Source organism: Phragmites australis, chromosome 9 (genome assembly GCF_958298935.1).
Source record: "Phragmites australis chromosome 9, lpPhrAust1.1, whole genome shotgun sequence".
NCBI classification, from domain to species: Eukaryota; Viridiplantae; Streptophyta; class Magnoliopsida; order Poales; family Poaceae; genus Phragmites; species Phragmites australis.
The window spans coordinates 6,767,637-6,785,325 of NC_084929.1; the positions used below are offsets into that span (position 1 = coordinate 6,767,637).

General features: G+C 39.6%; 3 protein-coding genes across 5 annotated transcripts; all 3 read left to right on the plus strand.

Annotated features, from left to right (window-relative positions):
* Positions 1–296: 296 nt before the first annotated feature.
* On the plus strand, positions 297–2,019 carry LOC133928562 (protein SLOW GREEN 1, chloroplastic-like). The gene is made up of 4 exons (XM_062374961.1): positions 297–670; positions 1,485–1,631; positions 1,712–1,792; positions 1,884–2,019. Exons 1-4 carry the CDS (start codon positions 422–424, stop codon positions 1,959–1,961), a joined length of 555 nt encoding a protein of 184 aa, XP_062230945.1. The 5' UTR covers positions 297–421; the 3' UTR covers positions 1,962–2,019.
* LOC133928561 (FACT complex subunit SSRP1-B-like) lies at positions 1,932–9,459 on the plus strand. Of its 3 annotated transcripts, none has more exons than XM_062374959.1 (16): positions 1,932–2,105; positions 5,121–5,306; positions 5,503–5,608; positions 5,705–5,841; positions 6,266–6,349; positions 6,429–6,520; positions 6,634–6,742; positions 6,849–6,935; positions 7,020–7,112; positions 7,438–7,635; positions 7,732–7,883; positions 7,968–8,118; positions 8,207–8,305; positions 8,404–8,571; positions 8,796–8,874; positions 9,035–9,459. In XM_062374959.1, the coding sequence occupies exons 1-16, from the start codon at positions 2,064–2,066 to the stop codon at positions 9,148–9,150; spliced, it is 1,899 nt and encodes a 632-aa protein (XP_062230943.1). In that variant the 5' UTR covers positions 1,932–2,063; the 3' UTR covers positions 9,151–9,459. The 3 variants fall into 3 exon arrangements, with proteins under 3 accessions (XP_062230943.1, XP_062230942.1, XP_062230944.1); XM_062374958.1 differs by lacking the exon at positions 1,932–2,105 and adding an exon at positions 3,586–3,998; XM_062374960.1 differs by lacking the exon at positions 1,932–2,105 and having other exon boundaries at positions 5,172–5,306; positions 5,488–5,608.
* Positions 9,460–11,164: 1,705 nt separating this feature from the next.
* Positions 11,165–16,318, plus strand: LOC133928563 (uncharacterized). Its single transcript, XM_062374962.1, has 12 exons — positions 11,165–11,402; positions 11,536–11,613; positions 13,327–13,408; positions 13,553–13,620; positions 13,956–14,057; positions 14,622–14,711; positions 14,971–15,045; positions 15,127–15,159; positions 15,444–15,518; positions 15,649–15,699; positions 15,806–15,897; positions 16,000–16,318. The coding sequence occupies exons 1-12, from the start codon at positions 11,283–11,285 to the stop codon at positions 16,025–16,027; spliced, it is 894 nt and encodes a 297-aa protein (XP_062230946.1). The 5' UTR covers positions 11,165–11,282; the 3' UTR covers positions 16,028–16,318.
* The last annotated feature ends 1,371 nt before the right edge of the window (positions 16,319–17,689 follow it).

A 17,689-nucleotide genomic window follows, 5' to 3' on the forward strand; every position in this document is an offset into this window, starting at 1 on the left:
CGGCAGTCAACAGTTGAGCATGAATTTTTTGTGCAAGTTAAGGATAATGATATCATTAAACGCTTCTAAGTCATAAGAAAACATAAAGTTAAATTATAATTTTCTTTAAGTACTTTATAATTTTTCTTAATTAGTTGAAACTTCTCTACTATGAATAATTTATACTTTAAAATTTACGTTACTTTCAACTTCTCGTATTTTAGATTGAATTTTTTTCTTTTAATATTAAATACCTAATCTTCAAATCTGGTGCGCCCTCGCCTCTGCTCCCTCGTCAACACTACAACCGCAAGAAATCGAAGGGCAGGACGAGCATCAAGAATCCAAAGAAAGGAAGCAGCAGGACGAGGTTGAGGACACGAAAGAGGACGAGAGAGAGGTGAAAGAGAACGAGGAGGAGGAGAACGACGATGAGGTGCGGATGTATTCGGCGATTCTGAGCCGCAATCCGGGCGACGCGCTCAAGTGCGCGCTGTACGCCAAGATGAGGCGCGCGGACTGGGGCGGCGCGCTGCGGTACTCGCGGCGGCTGCGTGACGCCGAGCCCGGGGAGGTGGAGTGGCGGCTGATAGAGGCGCAGCTGCACGAGCTCAGCGGGGACCTTGCCAAGGCCGAGCGACGGTTCAGGGAGGTCCTGGCGCGGGAGCCCCTCCTCGTCCGGGCTCTCCATGTGGGTATAGCATACATGCTCTCCTCCTGATCCGTGCAGCAACTGCTGTTGTTCTTGTTGATATGGTTACATCGCACACATCACAATATTAGATTATGCTACCATAATTGCTTTCTGTCTGCCTTGGTGGTGATCAATGATCATACATTCATACAATGGTTATGACATTGAGAATTCAAACTGGTAGTTGTATCAATTGCAATACGGCATTGGTGGTGAGGGGAAGATAAGTTAACATTCTAATCTATGCTAGAGTTGTCCCATAAGTCCACAGAATATTGTCTTAATGCTCCAATCCTCAAAAAAGGAAAAGAAATGCATTTCGCGATACATTAGGTAACCGGCTCACATGCTAACAATTTCAAATGCAAGAGGATTTGGGGGAGAGTCGTGGCACAGCCCAGTTGCCTTTCCACAAGGTGGTTTGGGGTGGCACTGTGTAGGTTTGCATTGATAGTCACTTGCTGTATTTTTCATTTTAAGATGGTGGAAAATATTAACTGCGTAAGGAGGCTCTTGCCAACATTGTACTGTGGTTTTATATAACTGATTAAGTCGAGCATTGCAAATTTTCACTCGGTAAAATGAAGCTACAGTAGATTTATTTGTGACTTTGTGAGAAATGCAACAGAGCTAATTTTCTGTTTATTAACTTGTCTGCTCCACATTTTGTGTTCAGGCTTATGCAGCAGATTCTCAACCCAAATGTAGTCTTTAGACTTTCTTTAAACTCTCTTTTTATAGTCCTTTTTTATGTCATATTCGCTAAACTGTTAATATTTCCATTCTCTGGTAACACCTCACACTATTGCAGGGGCTCACACTGTGTATGCATAAGAGATTTGAAGGCCCTACTGTTTTTGAAATGCTTGAACATTCTTTGCAACTTGCGATTTCTGAGAAAAGGGTCCCAGAAGAGCGCAACATAAAGCCTTTGATTGCACAAATGCATGTTGTGATGGTAATGAATATTCAAATAACATGCAATTCTGAATCCATTGTAATTTGTGGTGTCTAAATGAAAGTTTTGGTGACACACAGGGTCAGTTGGATGTTGCATCTGAGAAACTACGAAATGTCATAAATGAGGATCCTCGAGATTTTCGGCCTCATCTTTGCCAGGTACTCTTTGACCGTTTGTGGATTTGATTCCTGAAGTTCCTTTATTTTGATTCTGACTGTGGACTGTGTCTGTCTGGTGTTTGTTTTGCAGCGCATTGTTTATGCACTTTTAGACAAAAAAGAAGCAGATGAGCAATTTGATATATATAGAAAGCCTTGTGCCGGATAAATTTCCAGATAAGAGTTTTATTAATGATGTTATCCTAGCAGCCAAAATGGAGTCAAATGATCGGCTACATAGGGAATTTGTATCTGAGTTTCTATCGAAGAAATGATACATCAGGATTTCCAACTGAACGTCTCAATACTCCTGGTAGGACAGATAGTTATATTGATGTGCACCTATGTTAAAATTCAAATATAATAAAGGAAAGTGACGGAGCGGTGTCCTATCACCAATTTTCTTCATTCCCTTTCTGTCCCTGTTGTCATTAGTCACTAAAATATACGAAGAAAGGTGAAGAATTCATGTGATCACAACAAAATCTTCTTGAAGTTCATAGCTGAAATGTAAACTACAAAATAAAAGTTTTGATTAATTATGATATAACTTACTATCATATGCACTAACAAACAAGTTTTTTTATTAAATTTAAATATCAAAGATATAATATTATGAGGATACAATCGTCCATTAAATTCTGATTACTAGGCCTCGTGACGATTAATCCGTCCGATCAGCAAGTTTGAGAAGTACTCGGTCATAACACCAGTTTCGTCGTGCCTCGTCCCCCACCCCCCTCTAATAAAAAACTGGAGATGCCCTATACATGTTCACATGTCATGTTAGTCTGATGCTTGCATACTGTTCATATTTCTCATCACATATGATTTGAATCCATCTAGATTTTTCTTAACATGAATGACTGTTTTGAGATCTTGGGTTGGGTTGGAGTGGTCGCAGCCCTAAATGTGCACGACTAAAACGACTAAATAGACCTCGCTCTGCATGCTCGGAAGAGAGGGAATGGTGGTGTGCCTATGGCCTGACCTGAGGCAGGAGGGGAAGTTATGATACTGCTTCAAACATGGGTCTAGCGGTCCAGAAAGAAGATGCGATAAGGCTGAGTAAATAAAGTATATTAGTAATTTAGGATTATGTATTGTAGGGCATTTATACATTCTGAACTTGTGTATTGTCCTAAACATTATGTTTTATCCGCTTAACATGAGAAACAAGATAGATATTAATGGTCTGTTTGCCAGATCTTTAGCTCTAAAAATTCTTAAAGCTAGGTATCTGTAGCTCTAAAAATTTATGAAGGTGAAACTGAGTATATATTTGAGATGTTTGGATAAGTCATCTTGTTTATATTCTAAATTAAAATATATATTTAAATTACTTTATATCCACATACAAATATCAGATCTAGAGGTGGATTTAAGAGATAATCAAGGTAAAAATTATAGTCAACCATTACAACCGCACGAGCATTAAAATATCGGTAATGCTCTGCTCCAAACGTCCGAAGGATAAAAAAAATCAGACTTTGGATGTTGAATGCAACATAAAAAATAACTATGGCAACATATTTTTATAACGTCTGAAACATTACATTTGAATATATGAAATATTGGAGATACGAAAATATAAAAATTAACTCAAATGGATATTTTTTTTGTCCGGATCTGTGTGCTATTTTGATGTATGAATTGAGTGTAACAAACGAAAATAATTTTTGCAACAAATTTTCATTACGTCTGAAATATTGGAGATACGAAATATAAGAATTAACTCAATTGAATAATTTTTTTTATCCAGATCCGTGTGCTATTTTGATGTATCTTTTGATACTGCAAATGTTAATTTTAGATACTGTAGATATCAATTTTCGATGTGACAACAGATAGTTGAAGCGTCGGCCGTCCGGGTGCTAAATCTCCCTTACAATATTAGACAAACCTTTCGTTTGCTCTCGAGACGATTGCCCCACCTGTCAGACTAGCCCTGCTCGCCATCTTAGCGCCTATATTAACGCGCCGCGCGCCCCCTTCCCCCACCCAAAAACCAAAGCCGTCCTCTCCTCCACCCGGAGCTACACGATCACAGACACCCGCTGAAGAGGCGACGCGTGCGCGAGATCACGCGAGAGCGAGCCGGGACGGTTCTAGCGGCGGCGGCGGCCACCGGCTGTGCGCGGCGGTTGGCGAGATGACAGACGTCCACCACTTCAACAATATCTCCCTCGGCGGCCGCGGCATCGGCGTGAGTGCTCCCCCCCCCCCCCCCCAATCCCATCTCGTGTTAATTTCGCCGTTCTTAGATGCGAGTTGAGGGGTTGTTTCGCTAGGGTTACCGCTTGGTACGTTCGGTTTCGTGGCGGCGATTTAGCGGGTGGGTTTGGCTCCAGGATTTTCGTGTTGGCGTTACTGCGTGCGGCCCTTGATTTCCCTGGGGATCACGCGTTAGGGCTTCTTCTAGGGCACGAGTACTGTTGCAAAGGGGAAAATTTGCGACCTGCAGTTGTTTGATAGACGTATTTTGGCTATAGGAAAAACGATTGAGTTTTTTTTTTGTTCGTGCAAATGCGCTGGAATGAGCATCAAATGGAACAATTTGGAACAGTTTCCAATCTTCGATCAATGCAATCCTATATGAAAAGTTCCAATGTAGACCTTATGGAACAATGAAAATTACTATGGAACTGTTAGGTCTAACCTCAAATAAATTATCTCTCGAGTCTGTTTCCAAGATCCTGTACTCGTTTCCTGTGAAGTATTAAAATCTTGTGTTTCGGGATTGATAAGGAGTAATGAGATAAGCCACCTCATTTCTTGTTTCTTTCCTGTTCCTGCACTTTTGCATTCCTGCGTTCCAAACCGGCCTTCTGATTATTGGGGCTACCACTGCACAATTTCGCAAGATACAACCCATGGCCTCCGTCATTGACAAAAGTTTAGTATTTTTAAAATCTGTTTATTCTGAATTTTCGCACTTGTTTTAGAATTTTTACTCTTATCATGCTTGCTTTATCGGTGTTTATCCTACTTAGGTATGATGTAAGCACTTGTTTGACTCCATTCTTGTGTATTAGAATATTGCATTTTGCCTCTACTCACGATTGTTAATATGTTGGAAACTGGGGAACAATAAGCACATGTTGGACTTCATTCTTTTGAATTGGAATTGTGTATTTTCCCTCTGTTCATTATTGCTAATATTTTGGGAACTGAGGAACAACCAATTCAAAAAAATTTATTGGAAAAAATAGAGTACAGTAAATGAGATCCAATAATATGTCCATCTTTTGCACGATTATTATCATAACTGGTTACATCCTTGTGATGCTGAGATTCTTTTGTGCTGTGATGGCTTGTGCTCTTGTAGTACCCTGGACAGTTTAAACTTTATTCAGGAGGGCTTGCATGGAAGAAGCATGGTGGTGGAAAGATCATTGAGGTTGATAAAGCTGATATCACTTCTGTAACATGGATGAAGATCCCTAGATCTTACCAGCTTGATGTTGGGACAAAGGAGGGCCTCTTTTACAGGTTCTTTGGCTTCCGTGAACAGGTGATATTCCTTCCATTGTTTTTGTCTGAAGGGATTTAGGTATTCCTAGTGTATATGTCTAATGAAAAAAGCTGAAATATAAGAGAAGAATGCAGCTGCATATGGAATTTTTTTTTTCATAGATATGATATGTGTGCCAGTGTCTATGTTTCTATCGACCATATTGTAACTCCAGAAGTAGTTAATTTCTTTGTAGGATGTTAGCAATCTGACTAACTTCATACAAAGAAGCATGGGAATCTCACCGGAGGAGAAGCAGCTTTCCATTAGCGGGCATAATTGGGGTGGAGTTGAAATCAATGGTCAGCCAAGTTACTGTGATATTTAAGTATTTTCAGTACTCCATTACCTTTTGGTAACCACTGTCTGGTTTCCTTTAACTATTCTTTCCATTTCAGGAAATAGGCTTTGCTTTAATGTTGGTGCGAATGAAGCATTTGAAGTCTCCCTAGCAGATGTGTCACAGACTCAGATGCAAGGGAAAACAGATGTTGTTCTGGAGTTCCATGTAGATGATACTACTAGGGCTAATGAGGTCTGGTTTGCCTGAATATGTTTCCTTCATCCATGTTCACGCTTTTTGGTTGCCTTGCTGTTTTCTGGGTGTAAAGCTAGAAGTAAATTATTTGTGTATACAAATCTCTATGAAGGACACCGAAACTGTTGTACTCTTTTATACTTAATATTGTCTCTTTCTTGTTCCTCAACTGTGTAACAAAAGATATGCTGCCACAGATGCTCTTTCAATCTTATTTAGGGGTTCTATAAGCCAACATGCTCCCATGGTTTGGCCATATAGCCATTCGATAAATTTTCTAGTCTGCGCTTAGCATATGCATTGATGAATACTGTTTAAGTTTATCCATTAAGGATATCTGCAATTTTAATGGTCTATATTTGATTATTATTGTTGTTGATACAGCTGAGCTCAACTCCTTTTTCCCTCGTTTTGATTGCAGAAAGATTCGCTGATGGATGTAAGTTTTCATGTACCGACTTCAAATACTCAATTCATTGGAGATGAGCATCGTACTTCAGCTCAGGTGAGGTTGCTGAGAAGAACAATATGATGAACACACATGCATGCGCGGTGCAAATGGTGAAATATTCTCTCATTTTCAGATGTTATTGGAGGTGATCTCAGATAAAATTGGTGGTAGCGGTCCAGAGGCGGCTGTTGTTACATTTGATGGAATTGCAATTCTTACACCAAGGTGGGAAAATCTTACCGCTACAGAGCGTCTGCTTCATTAAAATGAAGAATATGTTATTTAATGTATATTTATTTTGTTTTGCTAAAATAGCTAACGGCTTCATTTCAATTCAGAGGTCGATACAGTATTGAGCTTCATCAGTCATTCTTGCGACTGCAAGGACAAGCTACGGATTTCAAAATCCAGTATAGCAGTATTCTTCGCCTCTTTGTTTTGCCAAAGGTTACATTTATTTGATATTTATTTTATTTTCTGTGATATTTTATTATGCATACTGCTGACTGCAATCTAATATATGATTTCATCCTTTACTTTTTCACCTATGCAGTCACACAATCCTCATACTTTTGTGGTTATCACACTTGATCCACCAATTCGCAAAGGACAAACATTGTATCCTCACATTGTTATTCAGGTGTTGTATCACAATTCAATTTTCACATTAAATTGGATAAAATGTTCATTCGAAAGAAAATTAATTTCCTTATTCTGTGAGCAGTTTGAGACAGAGGCAGTGGTTGAAAGGGACCTGACACTAAGTGAGGAGGTTTTGGCTGAAAAGTACAAGGATAGGCTTGAGAGCTCTTACAGGGTGATATATTTACTCACTTTCAATAAGTAATCTATTCATGCAAATAGGGTGGTGATTAACTGCTTTTGGTTAAGTTTTGTAATTGAACAATTACTGTAGATCCTTATGTTATTTACATCTGTGCCTGTGTTCCAGGGTCTTTTATGTTGAATAGATTACTTATTGAATAATTACTGTAGATCCTTATCTTATTACGCAAATAGCGTGTACTTTCATTTTCAATTGCTACCTATTAACTTTGTTCTTAATCTACAATTTTCCTGGGGTATTGATTTTTGTGTCCCCTAGACTAATTAGCTCACAGAAATGAGTGATTTATTTGTAGGGTCTAATACATGAGGTATTCTCCAAGGTCCTTCGTGGTCTATCTGGTGCTAAAGTGACAAGGCCAAGTACATTCCGCAGTTGCCAAGATGGATATGCAGTCAAATCATCACTTAAAGCTGAAGATGGTTTGCTCTATCCACTTGAAAAAGGCTTCTTCTTCCTGCCAAAGCCCCCTACACTCATTCTTCACGAGGAGGTATGTTTATTAAAAAGAAGGTATAAAAAAAAGAAAATTGTCGGTAGTTCTTCAGTCATTTGTTTTGGTCCAATGGTGATCTGTTATTTGCTACAGATTGAGTATGTTGAGTTTGAGCGTCATGGTGCTGGCGGTGCTAGTATGTCATCTCAGTATTTTGACCTCTTGGTCAAGCTGAAAAATGGTCAAGAACATCTCTTCAGAAACATCCAAAGGAATGAATACCATAACTTATTCAACTTCATCAGGTATTTACCTTTTTTATTGATTTAATCATTATACCCACTGTATTTTTATGGAACTAATAAGTGCTTCTTTTTATACATTTCAAGTGGTAAGCATTTGAAAATTCTGAATCTTGGAGATGGCCAAGTTAGAACTGGTGGTGTTGCAGCTGTTCTTCAGAGCACTGATGATGATTCCGTTGATCCACATCTGGAGAGAATTAAAAATCAGGCTGGTGATGGGGAAAGTGATGAAGAGGTATTGCCCCTGTTTAATTGATAATCGGATGTAGATCACGTTCAGTCATTTGCATGTTCATTTTTGTTTAATCTCTCTTCAACATTAGGATGAAGATTTTGTGGCGGACAAGGACGATAGTGGATCTCCTTCTGATGATTCTGATGAGGGTGGCTCTGATGCTAGTTTGAGTGGAGGAGAAAAGGAGGTGACTACATTTTCCCTTACAGTATCCCCAAATAACTTGTTCAGTTTGAACCAGAACATCTATAGTAATACGCTGCGCTACTGAACTTCTTGTTCCAGAAACCTTCCAAAAAGGAAGCTAGCAGCTCAAAGCCGCCTGTGAAGAGGAAGCACAAGAGTGGGGCTGATGAAGGTTCTGAGAAAAGAAAGCCAAAGAAGAAGAAAGATCCGAATGCTCCTAAAAGAGCGATAGCTCCTTTCATGTACTTCTCAAAGGCTGAGCGAGCTGTAAGTTACTTATAACACTGAATTTCAGAGGCCATACTGTTGACAAAACTGAATGAAATTATTAGGAGAAACTTTAAGTTGCCCATTTATCGAACCCCTGATTTTACTTTCATAGCAATTAATGGAACCTGAAATTTCGCTTCCTCCCTTCTTTTATAGAATTTGCAAATCAAGCAGACAAGGGAGACAATGTTAAAAAATTATCTGACACTTCCCCATTGCAGAATATAAAGAGCAGCAATCCTGAACTGGCTACCACAGAGATCGCAAAGAAGCTCGGGGAGAGGTGGCAAAAGATGACAGGTAACAGTCCAGATCTCTGTGTTACATGCCCCAAGTCACTGTGACGTCGCCGTAGCACATTAGTATTCATCACGTTGGTCATCGTGTTTGTTTACAAAAACGATCATGGTAGAAGTGGAGAACATCTGCTGTAATCATTTCCGCTCGTCTGATTTTGCAGCTGAGGAGAGACAGCCGTACGTGGAGCAGTCCCAAGTCGACAAGCAACGCTACGCGGAAGAGTCCGCCGCCTACCGCAGTGCAGCCGCTCCGGGCTCCGGCGATGGGTCGGCGTGAAGGTTGCACGTTTTGCCAGTTGACGGAACGGATTGTTGGATTGTTTAGCGATCAGTGTCAAAAGGGCGGCACAATTTACCTTATCTTTTCAACCTTGCATCCGATCTATCTTATCTCGTAGTACTAGATACTCCAGCATTTAGTGTTGGTACGTGGGAGCTGGTGCTTTCTTATGTGCTGCTTACTTGCCTGGAATACCAAGCCTTTTCCCAAATAATCAGTAATGTTGCTTTGCTAGGGACGTTTGATGGGTGTGTCGCACTGTTTTCATTTTGTCGTGTTATTAAATAGAGGCATAAAACACGTTAATATTTTGTGTGCCGAAAACATGGCGTTAATCTTTTCTGCTTTGAAAACATATACACTACCCTGGCAGTACACCAACCATATCTGCTACTGCACGATATAATGCCCATCTATATACAGGAGCCATTAGTCCATGTCTGCGTGTTTTTTAGAGAATACAATTTTAAGGGTCGGCCAGGCATGTGAGATCTACCTGAAAATCGGGCCAATCACGTCGCAAATTGTTCAAATTACACGCGAGGGAATATTCAACCGTAATTTCTTAAAAATGATTGCCCAAATTGTAGTGCGTTAGGGTATAAGTGCCAATGCTGATTGGTTCGCGAGCGGGTTACGTTGCTGGTAGTAGCATAATTTGCTCCAAGTATTTGTTTTCTCGCGTTTTTGTTAGTCATGACTCACGTGCTCTTTGAAGCTCTCTAATGGAATCCTAAAGCAGATTTCCGTCACTTTTCTCCTAACATCAACCACAAAACACGTATTAAACTAAATGTTTGCTTATGGTAGGAATAAACATCTTGCTTACGAAGCCGGATATTTATCTTAAGATTCATTTTAGTATCTGAAAAGCTAAACCGGATTTATTTCCACCACCTGTTAGATTGAGTCAACCTGTTCAGAGGCACAACCTAGCAGCTAAGGCATTTACTTTCCTCTCTAAGATCATCTCCAACAGCTACCTTAAATTTTTTATCCTCAAAATACTATTACAGTATCCACTATCACTATTACAACATCCCCTACTACTAACACTGTAGCAGTACTGTATCACTGGATAGAGGATCTGTTGGAGATGAATTTCCAGTGCTATAGTAGACCGCAAAGTACTGTAGCACTGGAATATGCAAATTTGAGGACTCCATTGGAGTTGGCCTAAATATTTTTTTAAATGGCTTTCAAATTTCCAAAAGGCCAGGCCAGCTTTTGAAAAGATAATTAGGCTGTGATCGTCTAGCAAATCGGTTTCCAAAGGATGTTCAAATGCAATCTCTGAAAATTAAGGAGAGCTCCGTGGAACATTTCAAATTCATATTCAAAAGAGAATTATTACCAAATCCTTTTCTTTGACCTTCAAATTCAAAAGTTTTTTGAAAAACCGCCGTAGAGGATCCAACAACAATGTTTTAACAAAGTTGCACAGCAAAAATATCTAAATTTAACATGTAGTCAGGCATCATTGCTATTTTCAAAAAGACTGATTTATCGATTGATTTAGTATGATGACACTAGCCCCTTATTCCGCGTGGTGTCGTGTTGTTTGAACCTCGCATGTAGGGTTGCTAATTAATGAATCTAAGGATATTCATTAATCCTTTGTAGTTGAACTAATTACACTATTTTTTTTTAAAATTGGCATGGTTTTGGTTCAATTAATGTAGCCGGTTGAACTAAAGAGAATTAGTATGTATATTAAAGTCTGTTTGGTTGGTGCCTAACTATGCCACAATTAAGGTTAGATAAAATGTGGTTAAAAAAATAGGTCACATTTATGGAAAAATTTGTCATAAAAATAAGTCTATGACATGTGAGACAAAGAGTTAAGAAAATTTGATAAACTACAATTATAACGTTAAATCGGATATATACTAAAAATATATGACACGCCTAAGAGGTGATACGACAAAGTTAGACATCACGCTGCCATATAGGCCCCACCCGCAGGTCACCTCACGCTGCCATATAGGCCCCACCGGCTACCTTCCAAACCAGCTCAACCCGTCGACGCCGCACCCCGGGTCCCCAAAGTACCCGACGACTCGGCCCTAAGCTAGGGTTTCCTCCTCCGCGACCGCCACCGCCACCTCCTACGCGGCCGGCGCGCAGCCATGGCGCTGGTGCAGGCGGGCATGGGCCTCACCCGGATCGTGGTCCTCGTCGGCGCCGGCGTGGCCGGCTCCGTCGTCCTCCGCAATGGCCGCCTCGCCGAGATCCTCGGCGAGCTCCAGGTGCGTCGCGTCTCGTGGCCTCGGGCCGCTCTCCCCCCTTGATGGTGGCCTGTGATCCCGGGTCCTGATCCAGGGAGGGAGAGTGTGATCCGGTTGGTCTGGTTCTGATGATACGTGCTGTGTGGGTTTGCAGGAGATACTGGACAAGGGGAGCAAGGGGAAGGGGGGCGGAGAAGGGGAAGCCGACCTCAACGAAGCGCTCACCTCGCAGGTGCGTGTGATCTCCCTGCCTTCCGATGACTAGTTTGCTATGTTGGGTGCGGCTGAGGTGTGCCATACTCTAGCTAGCATCTTTTTCACGAATATGCGGTAGCACCTATTGCTACCAATGAATGATTCTGAGTTGGTATGAACATTGTGTAATTTTGCCATTAGTTTAATACACTGTACCTCTGTGAATGCCCAATTTAGAAAGTAGAAAACATGGCATGCATTAAATGCAACTGGTCTGTTTCGAGTTTATGCTGCATCCATGTCAATTGGTGTATATGCTATTGATGCGGTAGTTCCAATGTTCCAATGATAACAATATCCTTACCATTGTCTTCTACTCCATTTCTTAGACGGGAAACATCAGGGGAGAGCAAATATGCTAGATCCTAAAGCTGACTACACATTGCTTTGCTGAGATTGTATCACGTTATTCTGGTGCGAGCTCCTCTTTTGGTATAGTGCCTATTGCAAAGTGGTGGATTGAGGATTTCAATCCTGTAATGTTTGCTAGGTTCTTTATACTCATCAATATCTTAACTAATATCAAAATAGACCCCACAGTTCTCTGTGTCGGTCCATCACTGCACCTGCGTACGTCTCTTCTAATATTGTTCTTTTGCAAGCACATGCTTGTCTCCAACAATTACCGTTACCATGAGAATCAAATCCTTTTATCTGCACTAGTCAAGGGCTCCCAGTAGTGTACAATAGTGCAATGAACTTTGTATCATTGCCTCCCACATGTTGTTCATTCAGTGAATTCTTTCTTGTACAATGTTGATTTTTCTCTAAAAGGAGGGATTAATTGTAGCCCAGTTGTGTTGTATTCAGAACTTAAGGTGCATTTGATTTTTTTTTTTTAATTTTGGATTACCTAAAGCAAGTTCGATTCAAATTAACATTTGGAAGGTTAATATTTGACCTGTTTTCTTATAGCAGGAACTTACTTATAATAATGATTCTGCTATTACTATTGTTGTTTATGTTTCATGTTGTGATGCAATGTGATGGGTTTGCATTTGCGCACATGGAATTGAGAACTCTTAGTACTTTTGGAAGTGTGTATTAGCTTTGCATTGATTCTTAGATCATTATGAAGTAGAGGTGTACAACACACATGGAGACCGCTGAAGGGAAAAGGAGTTTAGGAGAGAAATTAGACTGTAAACTGGGTTGAAAATTGTTTATACCTCTTGCCTGATGCCAACAAGTGTAGTAGGCCTCCTTATGTAGACGGCTCTTGTAACAATTGTAGATAAGATCAGGCTAAATATTAACTTAACCGACTAATTGATAGGATCCAAATATCTAGTCAATTCACTGGTGAACTAATAAACTATTTAGCGAAATAGATACCTTGGTTGGTAAGAGGAAACATTCTCAATCCTTGGTGTGCGCCCATTGCTGCAGCAATGTGGGTCTTGTGCACAGGCCTTAATGCAGTGCATGACCAGCCCTGTCATGCTGCAGTTATAATCCAGAAAAGCAATAGTGTGTGATCAATGAAGCTGAGCATGGAACTTAGCATTGTATGCAATTTCAGTTTTCTGCATGTGGTATTTCAATCGTTCCAATAGTATACCTCTTGAATATCTACACAATTGTTTGTCAATTATCTACACAATTGTTTGTTCAGTACAGATTTTATTTATCTTTAATGGGTATGTTCATTCAGTTTTCTCATGTCAAACATAAATTCCAATCCTGATAGGTGCGTCGCTTAGCCATGGAGGTCCGACAACTTACTTCTTCGCGTCCAATAACTGTTGTTAATGGAGTTTCTGGACAAACAGGTTTGTCTAGCTAGTTATGAATTTGAACTTATAAAAAGGGGTCAACTGACAAAATTGTTAGACTTTAAGTCTTCAACATGTTATCCTAGATGCTTGGTGATTTAGTAGCATGTAAGTAATAATATTCTTCTTAATCTTTTGCAGGAGTATCAGGCCTGATAGTACCTGCAGCAACTGTGGGAGCACTGGGTTATGGTTATATGTGGTGGAAAGTATGTTTTTCCCCTTCTATCATAGCTTTTTTGTTTTCTTTGATGCTAGCAATATGTTGACAGTTTAACCGCCAAAAATGTAGGATCTGTCTTTTTTCTCTGTCATTTCTACCATCATCATTTTGTTGTCATGAACTTAATCTAATTTAGGTGTGGATCATGTTCCTTTTCTTTTGAAAAACCAGATCCGATTTGCTAGTTTTTTTATATTTATCTTTTTTTAAGGCATTAACTTGCACCTGTTATTCTTGAATTGCTCTTCTATCATCTGATATTCAAAAGTACATCAATTTACTTAGAGAACGATTCTTTTTTTTTTTACTGTTCTTGTCCAGGGCATCTCGTTCTCCGACCTAATGTATGTCACCAAGCGCAACATGGCAAATGCTGTTTCAAATATGACTAAACATTTGGAGCAAGTGCAAAGCTCTCTTGCTGTAAGTACTGATAGTTAAGCTAAGTTTTGAGTTCACTACGACTGCTAATTTGCCCTTTTCCAGTATGATACTAGTATGCTAGGTTGTTGAGTTTGGTACTCTTATTGTTTTCAAATAACAATTAAACCTAATACTCATTTTTCAGGCATAAAACTATTCTTATGCTTGTACTTAGTTAACTGTCCAACTGATTAGGTCATTGTTGATTAAAATTGTCTTGTTGCATTAAAAAGGTAATCTGTTAAAGGCAACAAACGATATTGCTTTATTTGACTATATTTTTAAAAGTGAGGACCATATTTTTGGATACCAGAGTAAGATTTGCCTGAAGTGTTCCCTCACTACTGTCTTGTTTTCTTAGCCGTCTTCGCCAGCAATCTGTTGCTCGGTGTTTGAACTGTTATTGGATTAAATCTTTGAAATCTATGTGCCAAGATTTTTCTCTCAAGTTATTGGCTGTGTATTTCTGCCGCATGGTTTGATTGTCATTGTCGAGATCTTTTGGTAGTTTGTTATACAACCTATGTGTTCTCAAAAACTTAAACCTTGTTCATGTTTGTGCAGGCTGCTAAAAGGCATTTGACACAGCGCATTGAAAAGTTGGATGATAAATTGGATCAGCAAAAGGCTCTATCCGGACAAATAAGAGATAATGTACATTTCATTTAATATGGCACCTTCATATGGATCTGCATCTAGCATCAACATGCTTTCATTTCTTGAAAGTTCATGAGTTTAATTGTTCAAAATCCAAAGTAGCATATACCTAAGTGCAATAGTTAGATATCAATAGTCTATTTGCTGCAGTTTTGTTTACCCTTAATTTTGTTATACTGAACTGACCTATTGGCATCTGTTAAAAAGTGCATTGTTCTTGTTCATATGGTTTTGAAATATCTACTTTGATATTCAGGTTACTGATGCACGACTGAAGCTTGAGAATATTGGTTCAGAAATTAAGAACATCAAAGATTTGGTCTGGGGTCTGGTAAGTGTATACCTGATATACAAGTCACCCCATATTGTTATTTCTGAGTTTTTTTACATTAATCCCCTTGTACTTCTGCAGGATGGGAAAATTGATTCAATGGAAGCCAAACAGGTGGGCTTTCACTTTGAAAAGTTTCTGTTATTATTTCAGTCCTTCAGTTTACTTTTTTTTACATGAAACAAAGTTTGAAATAATGTGTTAGGTAGGAAGATTGCTCCTCCAATTTAGCATGTGTGAATATATAACATGCACTCTATCCCTTTTTTTTCATTGAGATTTATTAAAAAAGTGCATCATGCATGCTTTTCGTAACAATGGGTGTGGGATGATTCAGTTAATATGGTAAGTTCCTTGTACTGGTTTTTCTTATGTTGACCAAAGTACTCTATCAACAGGATTTCTCATGTGCCGGTGTGATGTACCTATGCCAATTCATAGAGCAAAATGGTGGAAAGCTGCCAGAACGCCTGGTATGAGCATATTGCCACTTATGACTTAAAACTAATTGTAGTTCCCCTACTTCACTCCTGCACTCCAGTTAATATTCTAAGATATTTTCTGGGCAGTAATATTCTAACTTTCTTTGTTGAATTGCTACAGGAAGGCCCAAAAGTGACTCGGAAGCCTTTCGCAGGTCAAAAATTCATACAGGTTAGTTACTACATTTTTGACAAGGCAGTAGCCTTTAGTTGGTGTGCTGCAATTGTTATTGAACTAGCCTGCAAGCTGTTATAATGGATACCAAATTATATTTCAGGGGTTGCAACTGGCGATAGAATCAGGGAATTATGACAAGGGCACCATTGATTCGCTATTGAACAATGCTGATTCCTCTGATAAGATAAGCAGGTTTGAAGTTCTAAGCCTTTCTGTGACGTGCGTACAAATTCTCTTTTGCACCTAGATCTGGTGGAAAGATGAAACTAATTATTCTTGCGTGCTCATTTGCAGGTCCACCTCCTTAAAATCTGTCAGCTAATTATTCTCTGCTCGATGTCGAGGTCGAAGCATATATCTAGATTCCATGCCCACCGGAATGTAAAGGATTTTCATTATTATAAGTAAACATGTAAAGAGCTGCAGCCTTTTCTAAAGTTCTTTGCTTGCAGGAAGTGCTGTTTGCTAAAGTTGTAAGCTTGTGAGATACTATATAGTTACTAGGGAACCTAGGCCATGCTTTTTTGGCTTCGCTTGTGACATGAAAATTTGAGGCAGCACGTTGCCGTAAATAATTGAACTACACACTGGTTGGATTTTTAGTTTTTGACAATGTGGAGTTGTAACTGCTAACTTTTTATGTATCCTCTAATTCGCCCCGGTATCTGTGGTTTCATGCTGTCGCACATGCATGACCGTTTGTACGTGGTATTAAATCGTAGCAGCATAGAAGGAAGACAAATGTTCTGTGGAATATTGGCATTGCGAGCGGCCCAATTATGACTATGCTAGTTGCTATCCATCGCTCTATAACGCCAGCTTGGGGTTCATGTCCTCCCCACCTGGCCCCTAATACTCTCGCGCTCCACCCCGCCCGACGACCTTCCTCTCCTTCCACAACTCCGGCAGCGGGGTGCCATCGAATCCTCTGCCGCCAAAGGGGAAGGAGAACAAGAGCAGAGGTATTGCTGAACTCGACTGAAGTTCATTGATTTCTGTCTATGAAATATAGCAAATCCATCCATTTTCTTTTTGGGGCTAAACGAGAGAGCGCCTGCCGTTAGCTTGCATTTTTATTTAGGCATCGTTTATTCAACCGATTCTCGTGGAACACCTGATTGTATAAATTAATCTTAGGAGCAGGATTTTAACTAATCACATGAACACAGTGTATAACTGGTGTGGAATTAGGAGCTACGAAACTAAATTCAGCGGTGGCCCCTTCAGTCGGTGTAGATGCTTGAATCGGTCCGGAGAGATCCTTGGAGGCGTGGGTTGGCCTTCAAATCAGCAAAGCGCCCTCCAGAATGGTTTGGAGTAGTGTTTTTGTTAGGAGTAGTAGCTAATTGACCTGTGACCTAACTGGTTTTGCGTTTAACCCTTAATGATAATTTAATCATGTAATTAGTAATGCTGCCCTTTAACTAATGGACTAAAACAAGTCAAAATGCAATTTTGACAATTCTCAATGAATATTTGAGACAGGAGAGAATGTATCATTATAGTATATGCCCCCTCTCTACGAAAAGCCTTTTGTTTAGAGTCTTGCTTTAAATCTTTCAATATTTCCATTAGAGTCATGTTTAGTTTTGTAGACTTATTTACAATCTACTTTTTTTCCGACTTCTTTAAAGGAAATGAGATTATCTATTTTTCCTATGTTGTTTATGTCTTCGTTCATGTATAGGACATAGTCATTTGGACTGGTAGATTTTCTGTCTCGATATGATCTATGCAAAGGGTTCATTAGTTATCATAGGAGACTGATCCGTTTGAGGCTCATTAATCATCACATGAGATTGATATGTGTGAGGCTCATTATCTATATGAGACTCATTATTAGGTATTGTACTATTAATCCCAGAATTCTCAACTGAAGGTACAACAATTGACGGCTAATGATTAATATTCTCTTGGATTATCGTTAATGGTACATAAACCCAAATTTTCTCAAGTGTGATTTTCCTTACTTCAGAGCTCCCTC

Excerpts from the sequence above, each read along its gene's own strand:
- LOC133928561 (XM_062374958.1), top strand. The coding sequence starts at position 3,945 with ATGACAGACGTCCACCACTTCAACAATATCTCCCTCGGCGGCCGCGGC. Across the intron at positions 7,884-7,967 it reads AACTTATTCAACTTCATCAG|TGGTAAGCATTTGAAAATTC; the intron begins GTATTTACCTTT and ends ATACATTTCAAG. Across the intron at positions 8,875-9,034 it reads GAGGTGGCAAAAGATGACAG|CTGAGGAGAGACAGCCGTAC; the intron begins GTAACAGTCCAG and ends CTGATTTTGCAG.
- LOC133928563 (XM_062374962.1), top strand. The coding sequence starts at position 11,283 with ATGGCGCTGGTGCAGGCGGGCATGGGCCTCACCCGGATCGTGGTCCTC. Across the intron at positions 13,409-13,552 it reads TGGAGTTTCTGGACAAACAG|GAGTATCAGGCCTGATAGTA; the intron begins GTTTGTCTAGCT and ends AATCTTTTGCAG. Across the intron at positions 15,519-15,648 it reads GAAAGCTGCCAGAACGCCTG|GAAGGCCCAAAAGTGACTCG; the intron begins GTATGAGCATAT and ends GAATTGCTACAG.
- LOC133928562 (XM_062374961.1), top strand. The coding sequence starts at position 422 with ATGTATTCGGCGATTCTGAGCCGCAATCCGGGCGACGCGCTCAAGTGC. Across the intron at positions 671-1,484 it reads TCCTCGTCCGGGCTCTCCAT|GGGCTCACACTGTGTATGCA; the intron begins GTGGGTATAGCA and ends ACACTATTGCAG. Across the intron at positions 1,793-1,883 it reads TTCGGCCTCATCTTTGCCAG|CGCATTGTTTATGCACTTTT; the intron begins GTACTCTTTGAC and ends TTTGTTTTGCAG.